The sequence below is a fragment of the Nycticebus coucang genome, chromosome 2, assembly GCF_027406575.1.
Source record: "Nycticebus coucang isolate mNycCou1 chromosome 2, mNycCou1.pri, whole genome shotgun sequence".
Taxonomy (NCBI): domain Eukaryota; kingdom Metazoa; phylum Chordata; class Mammalia; order Primates; family Lorisidae; genus Nycticebus; species Nycticebus coucang.
Window position 1 is genome coordinate 81,146,418 of NC_069781.1, and position 17,980 is coordinate 81,164,397.

A 17,980-nucleotide genomic window follows, 5' to 3' on the forward strand; every position below is an offset into this window, starting at 1 on the left:
CCTACTGTTGCCTAAGCATGTGTTTCAATAATTCTTGTGGCTGCAGCTGGGACCTTGCTTTGGAAATGCCTGATGCTACCTCCTGCCTTCCAATCCTGCCTAGTCCTTTAGGCCCTTCCAGGCTATAAGCATTTATTCTTTCTTCTTCTCTAAGAGCATTTCTAGTCTGTTCTACACGGAGTCTCAGAGTGCTTATTTAGTCCAGTTTGCTGCCCAAATGTGGAAACCATCCATACATTGCCTTCCTGGTGGCCATTTTGCTTCTCCTTGAATAGCTTCAGTGTTGATGAGCTAAACTTAGGCTGCTCAACCCAATTTTTTCAACAGCTCTAATTAAATAACTAAAACATGCAATTATCTTTTTAGTCATGACTGTCTTGCTTTTTAAATAAAAATTTCAGTTCTTCCAGAGGAACAAAGTAGCTGCTCAAAGGCATTGATTATATTTATTCCTGAAATTATAATTTTACAACCTTAATAGTTAAACCATTGCTACCATTTTTATTTTCTTTCATTTCAGTTTGACTATACCTTGGCAAAGATGACATGCTATTTCAAGGTTTATGATTATGGTCATAATGCCTGCAACAGGTTTCTGAACAGAAAGAAAGCAAAGAAAGTCCTCCTGGTAGAAGTTTATTAATTATTGATACCTGCACCAACTTTATTTCAGTCATGTTGCGTTACTCTTCTATTGCATTTGAATTTGGGGGGAAAAATGTTCTGTTGCAAAGCTTTTACTCCCTTTTGGGATATCTCTTAGCCTTTTTATTTTTTTTTAATTGTTAAATCATAGCTGTGTACATTAGTGCAATCGCCTGTACCCATTCTAAGATGCACCAACCCTTAGCCTTTTACTATTAACATACAAATACATCCATATCTATATGCCTGGTTTAGTTTTTACAAAAATTGGAATTAGAATATGCTATGTTCTGAATGTGGAGTCCCTCCAATATTCATGTGTTCAACACTAATGCCCAATGTGATAGTATTGAGTGAGAAGTGGTGCCTTTGGGAAGTGATTCAGTCAGGAGGGAGGAGGCCTTAGTGCCTTTATAAAAGAAACTCCATGGCTTGTAGACAGCTGTTTAGGAAAAAAATGTTCCCTCACCCCTGCTGCCACATGAAGGCACAGCACCAAGGGGCAGAGAGCAAGACTTTATCAGACACAAAGTCTCAACTTCCCAGCATCCAGTACTGTGAGAAATACATATATATTGTTTATAAATTACCCAATCTCAGATATTTTGGTATAGCATTCTGAACAGACTAAAATAGGCCATCTATGCTAATCTGTTATTCCTTTTTTAAAATTTATTTTTATTTTTAAAGGCAGGGACTTGTTCTCTTGCCCAGGCTGGAGTGTAGTAGTAGTGCAATCATAGTTTACTATAGCCATGAACTCCTGAGCTCTAACAATCCTCCTGCCTCAGCCTCCCAAGTATCTGAGACTATTGGCATGCATCACCATGCTTGGCTAATTTTTTATTTATATTTTTTTTATAGTGACAGGGTCTTGCTATATTGCCTTGGCTGGTCTTGAACTCCTGGCTTCAAATGATCCTCCAGCCTCCACCTCCCAAATTTTTATTTTCTTTTAAGAAGACCTGATAACATACCAATAACATCTTTTCATGTCAATAAAGAAAAACTTAATTATTTTTCGTAACTCCATGGTGTCATAATTGATTTTTTCTCCTATTGATCAACACATATATTATTTCCAATTAATTCTTGGATTCTGATTCCTTTACCTTATAAGATATTAAAATGATAGAAGACCACTACATTCCTACCCAGTGTTATGGATTGTAGTTTGTCTCTTCCTCTCCAATGCATATAGGGGCTGTTGGGTAATGTTTATGAGTGAAGGGAACCAGATGTAAGAGACAATAGAGAGTGGTGGGGACTGCGGTGTATTGGAGAATGCATGTTCCTCCTAAAGAGGCATCCAAGATGCCATGATTCAGTGGATTATTGTCGTGTGGATATTATAGGTCTCATATAACCAGAACTTTAGACTTTTTAAAGGAATCCAGAAATCTAGAATTAGATGTGAAATCTACCAATTTTTAAGTATTTCAAGTTAAAAAATAGTTGTGCTGGCCAGTAATACCCTTTCTCTGCTGGCTAGATACGACCCAGAGGTCACAAGTTTATAACCTCTGCTCTACCAAAACAGGTAATTTTGGAAAGGTAGGTAATTATTTTGTACCCCAAATGTTCTTAGCATGAGGGTGGTGGAGATCAGATGGCCGTAAATAAATGCACAAGGAAGTCTAAGTCATGTTTTAATCTACTGAGTTTTTTTTTTTTATTGCAAAACATTTGTTACAGAAATTTCAGAAAGTTTTCCCATGGTATCTGCCAACTTCTGCTTTGAATTATATATCTAAACAAACAAGCTCAAAGTGCATTGTGAATCCAATAATAGACCTTTAAAAAAGAACAATTCTTCTAAGGATTTATATATATATTTATAGTGTTAATAGATATGCAAACCACTGTCTGTCCATACACGAAGAAGGAAAAGATGTATATAGAGTTAGCAAACCCAATTTCAAAATCATTGTAGGAATTCATGTAAAAATGCTATGTGAATACTTTCTCCCATTATAAACTATGGTTGGAAGGTTTACAAGTGAGAGTCTAAGTCCTACATTATGAAAAGGGTGCAAGTACAGTATACTGCAGATACTGTTTCACACAGCCGTAGCAGCAACAGAAACTCAGGTCAGATATCGTAGTGACAGGAAGCAGGTAAGTCTTCACATCATGCTGTGGTACTCTTCTGAATCTCCCTCACAAAGATCCTGCATTTCAGGCTAGAATGATGTGGCTACAAATATACATGCAGATATCACTCAGGAGAACAAGAGTAACCTCGAATAGGGTGAGTTTCTTTCCTCCCCCTCTGCTCTCAGTGTATTTCATGTGTACACTAAGTCACAATTGAGAATCTGATCCTGGTTGGCTCAAAATCAGAAGTCCCAAACTCTTGCCTTTGGGACTGAATGCTGCTGGCAGACATATTTGTTTGGCTAGCACAGTGTTTGGGAATGTGAATTTGAAAGTCTCTGTGGTGGGACGTGCATTCTCTCACGCCCTGTACAGCCTACTTCTGTTGACCTTCCCTGGTCCAATTCACACATTGGTGTTCTGGGTCCAGCCCCTCGATGAATTTGAGTTTCAACTCCTCAATCTAGATGCAGGTGGCTGGTTCTGATCATGTGTGGGAAGATGGGAAGGACTCTTATGCAACAGAGATGGACAAAGAGTTGGATAAGACAGATGTAAATACCAGCCAAGTTAGGAGCAAGGGGTGGAGTCAAGAGGAGGCTAGGAAAGAAGATTAGCCCTGGGATAAAGTCTGAGTATTTGGCTGTTTCCAAGTGGTTCATATTTCGGCTGATTGTGGAGGGTCCACCAGGTATTGGGTAATTAATGGGAGTAAGAGTCTGTTGCGCTGGCAAAAAAGCAGCTACTATTGGACCAAGAGAAAAGAAGAAAGTAGAGGGAATGAAGAAAGCCACACCCCCACACAGCCAGGCATGAGGCTGAATTTCCCTGTGTCCTACCAGTCTTGGCAGCCTGCCTCCTCAGAGGAAGGCCTGTGTCACGGTTGGCGTTGGTACTGTAGGAAGCCCATGGAAGTCTAGCCATACATGTGTCTTTTCACTTTCCAGCACACAACATTGTGCACATGTACAATGGCCTGCAGGCTTAAGGTGGCTGGTAGACTAGGTAAATTGGGGAAGAGAAAATTTACCTCACTGTTACTGCCACCTGGGTTATCTGGTCACTGAAATTCTCTCTTAGATGACATGTAGACATGGTCACATCTTGCTTTGATTATCAGTGCTAAGGGTAAGGAAATCATCAGAGAAAAGGTAACACAACCACCTTCTGAAACAGGTTAGAGAAAAAAAAAGAAAAATCTTATTTTCCTCAAATCAGAACCAACTCTTTCTTTGGTTGACTCTAATTCGAGAGACAGACAGAATGTTTGACTTGTACAAAGAAGAGAAAGCTTAGGTTAGTGCAGGCTGAGAGAAAAGTTTTCTCTCTTCATTTTAGGAGCAGTTATTTACAAGACTGTGCAAACTGGCTCTTCTCTTTCCCAGATGTTGAATGGCTTTTAGTAGTGAAATGGTGATTTCTTTAAAAGGTAAACTCTTTAGAGTCACCCCATGCTTGCTTAGACACTCAGTCTCAAGCCTTCCACCCTCAGGCCAGGCTCACCCTCAAGCAGAGAAAGCCACAGACAAGGAGGGAGGTCTCACGTGGTACCATCGGGCCACTCATTTACAATGACATGTGCATTCTATGAATGGACTTCTTACTCTCATCCCTGGTTTAGCAATTTGCACCCAGTAGCCCTAAATAATCAGAAACATGACTTGCTTATATCACAGAGGCACAACACCTAGATCCTGGTAAACCCAAGTGGTGTTGGCTTTGCTTCTCTGGGTCCCACAGCCTTCAGTTAATACTTTATTTCATATTGTTTGTTTAGAGCTTCAAAAAAGATTTAAAAAATCCTTGGTTTTTTTTTTTTTTTTTTGGTTTTTAATTCTTAAAAATTAAACATAACCCCCAGTGTCAGAAGCCCAACCATTTCAGTGAGTTCCTAACTGGCTTAAGCATCACAGCAGGCAATAGTAAAATATTAAGTGCCTTAGAAAAGTCAAAAGAAATGCAGAAAGCAGTGCATGCATTTTGTTGACACAAAATTAAGACTGGGTTTGGAGAGGGATTACTTCATTTAAGTCACATTGCTATTGTTAAAGGATAGTGAGTTATAATACAATATCTAGGCCAAGTATAGAACCACCTACACTTTATCTAGAAACGACAGAGTGTTACTAAATGAACATATTTATAAAACACTGTACACTGCTTCCACGTTGGGTCTGCAGATGTAAACAAACAGCTAATTCAACTGGAGTATTATTTTAAGTTCTTTTGTCATATAGTCATTTGCACAACATGCCAGTTTCATCTTTCAAAAAATTACAACTTGCCAACCACAGCTCGCAGGACTCACTGGGGGGATATACATCAGCTTATGCAAATATTTTACAGTGGCCTACAGAAATGTGAAAAGCATAACGCAAATCAGGAACAAAAATGCCCATTTCACAAGGATGCTAAATAACACGGAATTGGGAACATAATCCTTGCAACATGTGCTTCTTTATTGAATGTTACAGATTTGTAAATGATTATAAAGCTGTCCTGTAACGTTCATTAATACAACCACATGCTACAACTATGCTGGGTTAAACACAGGTTACATATAAGTTTACATGTGTTCTATAATACAGCATTGCCCAACATATGGAATGGTATAGCCTATAGATAAAGCATGATGGATGACTGGATAATATTTATTATCTTTAAAGAAATTAAACATCCCAAACATTGAGGAAGGTTAGACTGCACAGCCTCAGAAAGTAAAAATAAAAATAAAAACAAACAAAAAGTACTATCCAGTTATCTACCAAAATATTACCTATAGAAACAATATTTTAGAATATACTTGAAACATTCAGAAGAAACACATTTTGTGTTTTTACGAGTACATTTTTCCCATCTGGTTATTCTTATATATATATTTTTAAAGGGGAAACTTTCAAAGTGCTAAATAATATACTAGACCTGGAAGCTTAGAAAAAATCCAGTTCTATAAAGTGCTGCATTCTGACTGCTAATATACCTTTTGGCTGGCAGAGATACACCAACTAGCCATGGCAATTATACACAAGCTTTCCAGCTCCTCATTCAAATCTAGCAAGGAGGGAAACTATAAATATAAAGTGTGTTAGTTAATCAGGAGAGCTCCATGGTTATTTTCATAAAACATTCTTAATTTTTTTTTCAAAAGGAAAAAGCAATTTAGAACAAATCATTACATATAGTAGTATATAAAAATGGCACCTTGGAAGCAGATGATTAAACCAAAGTTATTAGTTCCTTGAGCTCTCTATGACTTTATTTATGGTCCTCAATAACTTGCAGATCACGAGCTGCTTAATTCACAGAGACAGGTAATTAACATCCCCTCCGTCAGGGATGTGGTGGGATCAATGGGCTAGGCATAAGCTGACTGAACAAGGCCACAGAATCAATGCCACATCAATGCGCAGAGAGCCCGGAAATGGACAGAAATGGGTTGAAAAATAACACACATGTATGTACACGGGAAAGAAATGGCTCATGGAAGTTACACGTTTGGTGTCTAAAGTCATTCAAATTTAACTTATATATTTCACACACATCACAAAAGATGTCAGAACTGAATTGTCATGCACCACAAAAGAACCAGGTAATCACAAGATCAGGACTGTTAAGTATTTAGTTTCCCAGGTCCTGTTCCTTTCCCTCCGAAATCACGACGAATAGAAACATTCTTGCTTGTAATTTCTTTCCTCACTTCCACTGTGGTCCAGAATGAGGCCCTGGAGGTGTATGATGTCAAGGAATAATGGTTTCACCTCCTTCTTGGATTCCTCTCTAGACTCTCTCAGAGAGCCTCCGGCTTTGTGAGTGTGCTTGCTACTTAAAATCATCAAAACGTTAGGATGTAAGTACATCAAACTAGCAACGTCTAGAATGAAAATGATGGAATCTTGGTTCTAACTCTGATGCTGAGCCTAGGCCTTCCTGAGAATCACAGAGAAATGGTCTCACAATGTAAAGTGCCTCTTACAACCATACTGATTATAAACAAACATGATTCCTTCTCCTCTTTATCAATCAATATGGAACCATGGGCTCATGAACCCTTTTAGGGTAACCCATATTTCACATATATGTACATTTTTTTTTTTCCCTTGGGGAAAGGGCCCAGAGTTTTCATCAGATCCTCACAAGGGTTCATAATCAATGAAGTTTAAGAACAAAAGGTTTATTCTCAGATCAAATGCATGTTTGCTGAGAAGGTTAATAGCCAATATGGGGTCTAACATAATGTTAAATGTTTCTAGAGCAATTATGAATGAGGGATTTGTTATCAATTGACCTAAAGGAATTCTTTAAGTCTTTACATATGTGACCTCATCATTCTTTCTATACCTCAAAACTTGTTTAGTAGGGTTTCTTTTGTTTGCTTTTGTGTTTGTATTTAAAGGCTAGAGGTTTTATCTATATATTTACTTGATTTCACAAAACGAAATAAAACTTGGTGTTTTCAATTATAAATAAATAAAAGAACCAAGTAGTATCTTAGGTCAGGAACATTAAGTAATTTTCCTTAAAGGCTCTATTTTATTTTCATCTTCAATGATCCAAATAAGAATCTAGTTTGGAGTTAAGATTTCTTTACCCTGCTTTAAAATCTAGATTCTGATCTAGAAACCTGCACCTATCTTCTAGAGTCTCCAATACTAACTGGCTTAAGATTCCATGTCTATTCCGATTTGTACTTGGTGTAAAAGCCTTATGCAGTATTTGCAGGAAAATCCAGAATAAATGAGATGTCCTGATGGTGAGGGATTTCAGACAAAAGTGGGCAGAGGGCAGGTAGGGCAAGTTGTTTTGACAACTCTAATTTGGTATGAGGAAAAGCTAAGGTCTTAGGAATTTAAAAAAACATTGTAATTTCAACATTTGGTCTAATAGTTTAATGAATTCTTTCAATGGAACTTCTTGTATATTACAAAATCTTGGTTAAACTTCAAGGTGATAGAAAAGTCCAGGCCTCTTTAGAAAGCTCTGTATGTCTGTTTATATATTAATATAAACCTGTGCCTCTGTGTAAATGTGTCTATATGTATATAGGCAGTATATAGTATAGAACTCTTTATATGGTTTATTTGCTTTCTATTTTGTTTTACTGTATCTTTTTTAAATAGCTCTATCTATAAGAAAAATATTCAGGGTTTGCCTGCAACTGATGGCTTTGGGCGGATACCAAACTTCCAGTCAATTCTAAGGTTATTTATAGCTTTGAAACTTCCTTAAAAAGTACTTTGGAACATTTCCATAGAAAAGATACCAGCCCTTGAAAAACTCCAATTAAATTTATGCTGAGCTCAGATTAGATGGCAAAACTCTAGGTATGAAAATATCCACATATAACCATATCTTCATATACAAAATGGTCTTGTGATGAGTAGTGTGAAAAGTTGGCAGTTACATTACATCTTGGAGGTGTTCAGAGGACATGGGGGACTCATGCAAATGAGGAAGGTCACACAGCAGCAGAACATAGATATGAATGGTGAGCCTTTAACGCTATCCCACATGGCAATTTTAGGTTAATTCTGTTCACTGTTCTTAAGTTCAATATTACATATACAGGGAGGGAATCCATTGATGACAGGTGAGATACAAAATAAATTAAAAAATATAAAATTATTTAATTACATTCATCCTGAGCTTGCTCAACTATATTTGCTCTGTATCATAATAAATCACTTGACTTTCGTTTTCAACATCAACTCTTCTTTCATTCTGATTGCAATACAAAAAAAGGCATTTCTGTTCCCTTATTATTTTCTTCAAAAAAGATAAACAGTTGTGGCACCAGAAGTGAATAGATAAGAGACAGGTGAACTATGACTGTTACCTTGTTTTTCTTTATAATGATCAATTACAGAAGTGTTGGCATGAGAAGGATGTGGGACGTTAGGTAGAATTGCTTGCTGCCGCCTTACACTGAATAAAAAGGATGCTCTTCATCAGTCACCAGTGATGGAGCCAATGTGAAAAGAAAACAGAATGGAAGTTTAGAATATCTCATTTTGTATGCTGGCCATTTTATTTTATTTTGCAATTCAGCCCTGCATCCTAAGACTCTGGATAACGGGCAGAAATCAAGATGCCTCCTGGCATGGAGAGTCCTTGAAGCCCCTTGGTTCCCCAGCTCTCATGGCTCCCTGTACAGACTGGTGACACTCATTCAGCTCTAACCCTTCTTCTCCCCTTCTTTCCCCCTCCCTACCCAGCAGTGTGAACATGCCTTAAATCCCCTGTTTTTGTCACTGGGTCAGATCAAATGTTTTCTTGATCTGTGGCCCAGAAGTCACCTTTGAGTTAATACCTCCCAAAGCATTGCTTGTTTTGCTCAGCTAGGAATAAAGCAGATATGATTAAAGGAAAGGGGAGAAAACGTGGGGTCGGGGAGGGTTTTAGGGCTGGATTCTTGAGCCTCCTGCAACACATATGTGGAAGGTTTAGTTGTGCTTGCTTTCAAAGCTTTGGAAAGCTGACATTCTGGACAGTCTCCTCATGGACAGGCTGTCCCCTCGGCCCTCCGGCTTGGAGGGCTTACTCCTCTGGAAAGGATTCCGCAGGCTTGCCGTGTTACGCTGCTGCCTGTCGAGTTTGTCACTGATGGAGAAGCTCTTCCTGGTGTGTGCAGATGCTGCGCTTGGCCCCTCTGCGGAGTAGCTGTTGGCGCGCTCTATCTTGGGAACCGTGATGTTGTTGGACAGGGTTCTGTCTGAGTTATCGCCCTCCTGGGAGGATATTGTGATGGTGGCTCTCCGGCCTCTGGCCTCATTCTCCTCACTGTCAGAGCTGGGGTGACTCAGCTCTGCTTCTCGCTCAGGATGGCAGCAAGATAAGTCCTCAGCTTTATTTCCAAGACCTCCAGGGAAAGTGGCTCTATCTGCAATCGCTTGGGGGGCATTCACACACCTTGTGTCAATACAGTCTGTAATACTTGTGTATTCTGCTGTTTTCATAGGCACCCCAAAGCTGGCATAATAGCTCTTGGAAGGAGAAAACATAAAGCTATGCGATTTCACAATGGGGGCTTCTTCTAGAAGAAAGGGCGTAGTGGCTAGGTAGCGGCTGCTTTTAGAACGCTCAATGGTGTGGTATGTTGGAGGGTCTGAGTCCCAAGGGTTTTGGCATTCTGGGAGGTGGGTATAATCTGAAGAAAAAGATCTAGTGTCCATAGTGGTGACATCCTCAAAATCAATGCTCCTGCTAGGAGGTCTGTCCGTGGGTGCAAGAGTTGCATAAGCGCTACTTGAAGGGGCTGAGGAAGGTACTGTAGCTGAAAAGCTTGGTTCACCCAGCCCAAGGATGTTCATGGAGTTGTCCAGAGGGTCTATATCACAGTGGAGCTCATCCATGGCAGAGACATAGATGTCTATACATGACGATGGTCTTCTGGAATCCGGAACAATGGCCAAGGTGTTTGCAGGGGCTGCAGGAGTTTTGGGTTCTTTCGCTACAGAGTGGGAACTAGTAGCCCTGTGTAGGCTCAGGGACCTTTCTTTAAAAATACTTTCCAACTTTTCTATCCCACCTTTGTCTTTCACATTGACAGAATAGAAAGAATGGCTTCGCATACGGGGCATTAAGGTTGGAGAAGTTGGGGACATGGTCTCCTCACCTGCAGGGTCTATACTTTCTTGGAGCTTGAAGGTATTCCCCTCTTGGCTGTTGAAGCTGCTCTGGCGGACGATGTAGGCTGCATCCGTGCAGTCTGATGAGGTCCTCGAGCGGATTTTGTTGGACTCTGCCCTCTCCAGACCTGTCAGGCGCTCCAGGGCCGTGGCCATGCGCCCAATGAGGTCCTCGAGCTGTGCCAGCCGGATGTCCACGGTCTGGAGCGAAGCCTTCATGGAGTGCTCTCTCTCGTTGACTTCCTCTAGCCGCATGGACATGTTCTCTACCCTGCGTGAGAAGAGAAAAGGAGAGTCATTCGCATGTCTCACTGTGTGAGGAAGAAGAAGGAGAGTTGTTTTGCTTAGGTTTAGAGAGCAAGAATCAGGTTAGGGGGATCAAAGCCATGCCTGGCCTTGGTGCCTTCAATGCTGTTCTAGAGGAAATGAGGGGTCACAGGTACTGCAAAGGGCTAGTGAGAAGGGAATGGCATTGACACTGTCACTGAGAATCACAGAATCCAAATCCTTTTGAGCTCGAAGAGGCTTTAGAAATGATGGAATCCAGTGGTTTTTAGCTGGCAATCCCCTTTTCCCTCAATGAAATGTAATGTCCTATCCTAATTACTGAACACCAAAATGGAGCAGTTCTTACTGCAGTGGAGGGAGCCAAGTCCCAGCCCTGTCCTACTCCTACAACCTGCCTATGGCTCTGGGCAGGATTTAATAATAAGAGCTAATACTCAGGTGTTAGTTTTTCAGGGTCAACCCACAAAAGGAGACTGTTTCATCTTGAAAATTTTACTTACTAATTTTTGAGTAGAATTCTAGAATGTAGCTATTTTTATTGCACCATATATGTAAGTTTTATATTCCATGGATGGAAATTATTTTAATTTTGCATTTATACAATTATCTTTATTGTTGCTAGTCATGATAATCTTTTGAACATTTGTGTCTCCAAAGGAATTAAGATGGCCCTGTGACTGAGGCGTCCAAGGTTGATCTAATCTAACCCAAACTTTTCATTAATAAAGGAAAAGCCAAAATCAAGAAATTTAACCAAGATCACATAAAGTAATTTGTGGTAAACTCAGGAGTATCTGTTAATAAGTAAACCTTCCTACTTCTCTCTGTGTCTCACCGTCTCTGGGTAGTTGATCACAGATGCTTTATATTATAGTTACTTCTAGATGTCCCAATCCTCCACACTGGGTATGGTCTGTCTCATATTTCTGTTCCCACCCCAAGCTGCCAGCCCAATACCTGCCACATGTCAGTGAATGCTCACTGAGTCAATGACAGTTATGGAGTTGATTTCAACTGTCACCCAGTCTGCCTGGTCATTTATTTACAAAAATGGAGGCAAGATATTAAAAATAAAACTGTACCTTACATTTTACCTGCTCAAATTAACTTGGAAAGGACAAACCAAAGCCAAGTCACTGATGGAGCTCAAACTTTCACTTTTAAATGACCAAAGGCAATTCTTTTGGTGACTCTAAAGGAGACTCACTCATGACTTTTCTGGGGAGGAATAAAGATATTTTTTCTAGTCCTCCTAATATGAAAAGTAAGTCATTTGACTGCTGACTATTAAAATGCACATGCTACAGTTGGACCAAGGAAACAAAAAGAGAGAATATGCCCTCTGGTGAGTATGCAGATTGGAGCTGGCCTCGCCTAGCCTGTGGTGCTGATGGTGGGAAGCTGTTAATGACAGGAACACTTCTGTTAGGGAGAAATATATACACTTCAATGCCAGAAGGACATATGCAAGGTCTGACAATTAAGCTCACCAACTCATCCTAGAAAAAGTGCTACAAACATCCTTGCTAAATGTCAGTACAGTCACCTTTGAAGTACTCCTCTTGGGAAGCTATGCACCAATGTCAGTGCCTGGTCTACCCTTCAAAGCAATTTTGGAATTATTTTTCTGAAATGACCATTAGAATTATTGTTGTATGGCACACAAAAAACATGTAATAATAATAATGAATGTGACTCAGCAAGACACCACTACAAGTTGACGTGAACACAGCTATGAGACACTGATATAAAAGGGTTATGAACCTTACTGAATTGTTTGTACAGTGCTGCCAACATAAGTAGGTGGTGGCAAGTATGTGAACTTAATTGTCAGGACTTGCACAATGATAACTATGATGGCCATTCCAGAAAAAGAGTGCCAAAATTTCTTTGAAGGGTGGACTAGGCTCTGGCATTGGTGCATAGCTTCCCAAGGAGGGTACTAGAAGGTGACCATAGTAATATTCAGCAATGAGGTATGTAGTACTTTTTCTAGTATGAGTTTGTAAACTTAATTGTCATACCTTATACTGTAAGAGGCTGTGTTTCTCTCTCTGAAGAACCAATAGGATTTTATAAAAAAAAGCACACCAGGTTGAGGGGTATAATTCTACTTCCTTGGGGGCATATTTCTGCTTCTCTCAGCACCCTCCCACTCTGCTCTTATCCTCATCTTCCCTTTGCTCAGCCTAAGTCCCCAGACTGTTCTCAAGAGCCTTGCTTCTGAGATGTTTTTTTTTTTTTTGTACCCTCTGGCTAGTCCAAACCCAGTGCCTCTCAGGGGCCAGCCCCACATTGCCACCATGTCCAGGTATATTTCACAGAACATTGAGCTATTCTGTATCTGGCAAACCCAATGCCATTCACTCAGCTAATTCAGAAGGAAAATACAACTTTTCCCTCTTTTACTTTGTTTTGTCATGTAAGCATAGTCCAAGAAAAATATTATTTACAATAACAAGGTTGTGTATCTTACATACTTGTAATTTTGTTTTCTAGCTCTCTGGTCCCCAATCCCCAGGCTGCAGATCACTACCTCCCTGTCCCTAGCCTGTTAGGAACTAGGGCCCACAGCAGGAGATGAGTGGTGGAGTTAGGATAGGGAGGGGTGGGTGGGGAGTGGTGATTGAACTTTCCATAACTTAAATCACCACCTGAATTCTGCTTCCTGCTATATCAGTGGTGGCATTCGATTCTCATAGGAGCATGAACCCTACTGTAAAGTATGCATGTAAGGGATCAAAGTTGTGCACTCCATATGAGAATCTAATGCCCACACCACCCACCATGGAAAAATTATCTTCCATGAAGCCAGTCCCCAGCATCAGAAAGGTTGGGGACTGCTTCTCCAGCCTATGGAATTTGATTTTGCAGGTACTGAAATTTCATTTCTGCAATGCAATAAGTTTTGTTAAGTGGATAAAAACTGGTTCATGAAAGTTGGGAGGAGGATGTACCATGCACTTCTATAACACAAGAATTTCTGTCTAACGTTCTTTAGGTGCTGGATTTCCCTAGCTTTTTAGTTTTGGAAGAGTAGCTATAGCCAGGATAGCTTTATTCTTCCATCTCCTTTTCTTTCTGGAGCCCAGCATATATGAGTTTGATATTTGACAGAGATAAAGTTGGGTTTTTTGGGCATAATTCCATGTGATCACTGGTCTGAGTGCTATGAAATATCTCCCTGTCATATCTAGTGCTGTTGGGCCTTTCTCCCCGACATCCCATTCAGCCCCAGAACCCCACACCATATTGAAAATTAGCTGGTAAGAGCAGAGCTGAGGCACCAACAATAGGCAAGAGTTGGGACCTATAAAGCCAGGTACTGTGGAGAGTGCCTGTAGTCCCAGCTACTTGGAGAGATGAAGTGGGAGGACCATTTGAGCCCAGGAGTTTATGGTTGTAGTGTGCCATAACTGTGCTTGTGAATAGCCACTGCACTCTAGTCTGGGTGACATTGTGAGACCCTGTGTCTTGGTGGGAAGGGAAGAAGAAGAGTCAGAACCTGGTTGCCTGGTTGTAGGCAGTAATCAGGGCATAGAGACTAAGAAGATCAAGAAGAATGAGAAAAATGCAGGGTAGAGAAGGAAGAGGCTGTCTGGGAAAGACAGAAAGTGCCTGGAAGCAGCCCCAGGAGTGAAGAAGCACAGCCCCAGGGAACAGAACTGGGGGAGGGGAGCCTGATGGAACAGGGTTGATGGAACAGGAAGTATTATTTTTTTTTTTTGAGACAGAGTCTCACTTTGTTGCCCTTTGGTAGAGTGCTGCGGCATCACAGCAACCTTAAATTCTTGGGCTCAACCGAGGAAGTATTTTTAACCAAATCTTAACTCTCCTATGGGCTCTGGGGTAGATTGGAAGGTAAGACTTGCCTAAGACAATAATGGACTATTTTATTCATTTCCTTCCAGAATTGTTATGTTTAACCATCTAACCATTTCATTGTGTGATCATTTAGGTCAGGGCCTAACTGATGGGAATTTAATGTAGTAGTTACACCAGAATAAAAAGTCCTAGAGCCAAATTTACTTGTGTTTCTCCCCTAACTAGAGTGCTTTCTTCACTCTTGAAAAACACCTCCTTGGGAGGTTTGGTGTAAAATGGGCATGCATTATATATAAAAGGCCTGGGGCACAAATCAAGACTTTTGGGTCAGGACAGCAGTCACTGGGAGTTGACTCTGATTCCATAACTCAGGAGATGACCATGGAGATGTGAATGATAAGTATTTAAGGATCAAAAGGAATTCCCAAGGAGATAGATACTGAAAGCGACTAAGGAAGGACAAAGAGGTACTCGTCGTTTGACTTTCTCTCTTCCACATCTCTAGACTATGAATGGCTTTTTCAGAAAAACCTGGGAGGAGATGATCAGGGACATGATGGGGTCCTGGGAAGCTGAGAGGTGGCCCAAGAAAGGTATCTCAATAGACTGCTGCAAACCCCCAGCTAAGAAGACAACTAGCCTCTTCAGCCTTCCAGCCAAAGGAGGGAAAGAGCATTCCAAAGAAGGTTCTAGTGACACAGATAATTGTGGCTTCACTATGCAATTTCTTAGGCCAGCTACAGGTGACTCATGCCTATAATTCTGGAACTCTAAAAAGCCGAGGTGGGAGGATTGCTTGAGTTCAAGAGTTCTAGACAAGCCTGAGCAAGAGTGAGACCCTGTCTCTACTAAAAATAGGAAAAAAAAAATTATAGATGTGGTGGCACACACCTGTAGTCCCAGCTACTTGGGAGGCTATGAGCTTACATGAGGTTACTGTGAGCTAGACTGACACCATGGCAATCTAGCCTGGGAAATTGAGTAAAACTCTATCTCAGAAAAAAAAAAAAGCAAATTATTAAGAATTGTTATTTTAGAGAACTCCATCATCTTTTTCTTTCCTGACACCTTAGAAATGTAGTTAAAGGAAATGTAGTCCAAAAAAATTAAAAAGCACACAAAGCATGCAAAGATTGGCAGGCCATGCCTGTAATTTCATATTTTCCCTGAAAATATATAAAATTACAGGCATGGCCGGTTAGCAGCAGGGTGCGTGTAGGATGGAGGTAACAGCATTCCTGTGCTGTCTGGCCTCAACTGTGGGGCTCTGATTGAGAGAAAAGGGCACACAGGTTTCAAATCAAAGGCAATGACACAGAACAGCTAAAGCTACCTCTTGCTTATCCACAAACTGATACCTAATTTGTGAATTATTAAATGCTTTAGAGCAGGTGTCCTCAAACTGCGGCCCGTGGGCCACATGAAGTGGTGTGAATTGTATTTGTTCCCGTTTTGTTTTTTACTTCAAAATAAGATATGTGCAGTGTGCATAGGAATTTGTTCATAGTTTTTTCTTTTTTAACTATAGTCCGGCCCTCCGATGGTCTGAGGGACAGTGAATTGGCCCCCTGTTTAAAAAGTTTGAGGACGCCTGGTATAACCTGAAGTCTGATGCCTCTGGCTTTGTTTTTATTACCCTGGCTACATGGAGTTTTTATTTATTTATTTATTTATTTATTTATTTATTTATTTATTTATTTATTGTTAAGTCATAGCTGTGTACATTAGTGCATTCGCCTGTACCCATTCTAAGATGCACCATAGATGTGGCCCTACCCATTACCCTCCCTCCACCAAAACCTCCCCTCTTCCTTCCCCTTCCTTGGCCCTTTCCCCACAGTCTTGTGCTATAGTTGGGTTATAGTCTTCATGTGAAAGCTATAATTTAGCTTCATAGTAGGGCTGAGTACATTGGATACTTTTTCTTCCATTCCTGAGATACTTCGCTAAGAAGAATATGTTCCAGCTCCATCCATGTAAACATAAAAGAGGTAAAGTCTCTATCTTTCTTTAAGGCTGCATAGTATTCCATGGTATACATGTACCACAATTTGCTAGTCCATTCGTGGGTTGATGGGCACTTGGGCTTCTTCCATGACTTAGCAATTATGAATTGGGCTGCAATAAACATTCTGGTACAGATGTCTTTGTTATATTGTGACTTTTGGTCTTCTGGGTATAAACCTAGTAAAGGAATTATAGGATCGAATGGCAGGTCTATTTTTAGGTCTCTAAGTATTCTCCAAACATCCTTCCAGAAGGAACGTATTAGTGGGCATTCCCACCAGCAGTGTAGAAGTGTGCCCTTTCCTCCACATCCACGCCAACATTTCTGGTTTGGGGATTTTGTTATGTGGGCTACTCCTACTGGGGTTAGGTGATATCTCAGAGTAGTTTTGATTTGTATTTCTCTGATGATTAAGGATGATGAGCTTTTTTTCATGTGTTTGTAGATCTTGCGTTGGTCTTCTTTAGAGAAGTTTCTCTTCAAGTCCCTTGCCCACCCTGAGATGGGGTCACGTGTTCTTTTCTTGTTAATATGTTTGAGTTCTCTGTGGATTCTGGTTATTAGACCTTTATTGGAGGTATAACCTGCAAATGTTTTCTCCCATTCTGAGGGCTGTCTGCTTGCTTTACTCACTATGTTCTTGGCTGTGCAGAAGCTTTTTAGTTTGATCAGGTCTCAGTAGTGTATTTTTGATACTGCTTCAATTGCCTGGGGAGTCCTCCTCATAAAATATTCACCCAGGCCGATTCCTTCAAGAGTTTTCCCTGCACTTTCTTCAAGTATTTTTATAGTTTCATGTCTTAAGTTTAAATCTTTTATCCAGTGAGAGTCTATCTTAGTTAATGGTGAAAGGTGTGGGTCCAGTTTCAATCTTCTACAGGTTGCCAGACAGTTTACCCAGCACCATTTGTTAAATAGGGAATCTTTTCCCCACTGAATGTTTTTAATTGGCTTGTCAAAGATCAAATAACGGTAAGTAGCTGGATTCATCCCTTGATTCTCTGTTCTGCTCCAGACATCTACTTCTCTGCTTTTGTGCCAGTACCATGCTGTTTTGATCACTATCAATTTATAGTACAGTCTCAGGTCTGGTAGCGTGATTCCTCCTGCTTTGTTTTTATTGCTCAGTAATGTTTTGGCTATTCGAGGTTTTTTCTGATTCCATATAAAACGAAGTATTATTTTTTCAAGATCTTTAAAGTATGACAATGGAGCTTTAATAGGAATTGCATTAAAGTTATATATTGCTTTGGGCAGTATGGACATTTTAACAATGTTGATTCTTCCCAGCCATGAGCATGGTATGTTTTTCCATCTGTTAACATCTTCGGCTATTTCTTTTCTTAGAGTTTCATAGTTCTCTTTGTAGAGATCTTTCACGTCTTTTGTTAGGTATACTCCCAAATATTTCATCTTCTTTGGCACTACTGTGAAAGGAATAGAGTCCTTGACTGTTTGTTGGGCTTGGCTATTGTTGGTATATATAAAGGCT

The 17,980-nt window shown here is 40.3% G+C and overlaps 1 protein-coding gene across 7 annotated transcripts in view; it reads right to left on the minus strand.

Annotated features, from left to right (window-relative positions):
- Positions 1-2,290: 2,290 nt before the first annotated feature.
- The window catches only part of TRPM3 (transient receptor potential cation channel subfamily M member 3), a 584,594-nt gene continuing 568,904 nt past the window's right edge, over positions 2,291-17,980 (minus strand). For 3 of the 7 annotated variants that reach the window (XM_053574847.1, XM_053574844.1, XM_053574841.1), the window contains 2 exons: positions 10,355-10,638; positions 2,291-8,682 (listed from right to left, as the gene is read on the minus strand). In XM_053574847.1, the coding sequence (XP_053430822.1) occupies positions 8,660-8,682; positions 10,355-10,638 (307 nt within the window). In that variant the 3' untranslated portion in view covers positions 2,291-8,659. Of the gene's footprint in view, positions 10,639-17,980 lie in introns of all 7 variants that reach the window. The other 4 variants (XM_053574838.1, XM_053574834.1, XM_053574826.1 and 1 more) reach the window with 2 other exon arrangements.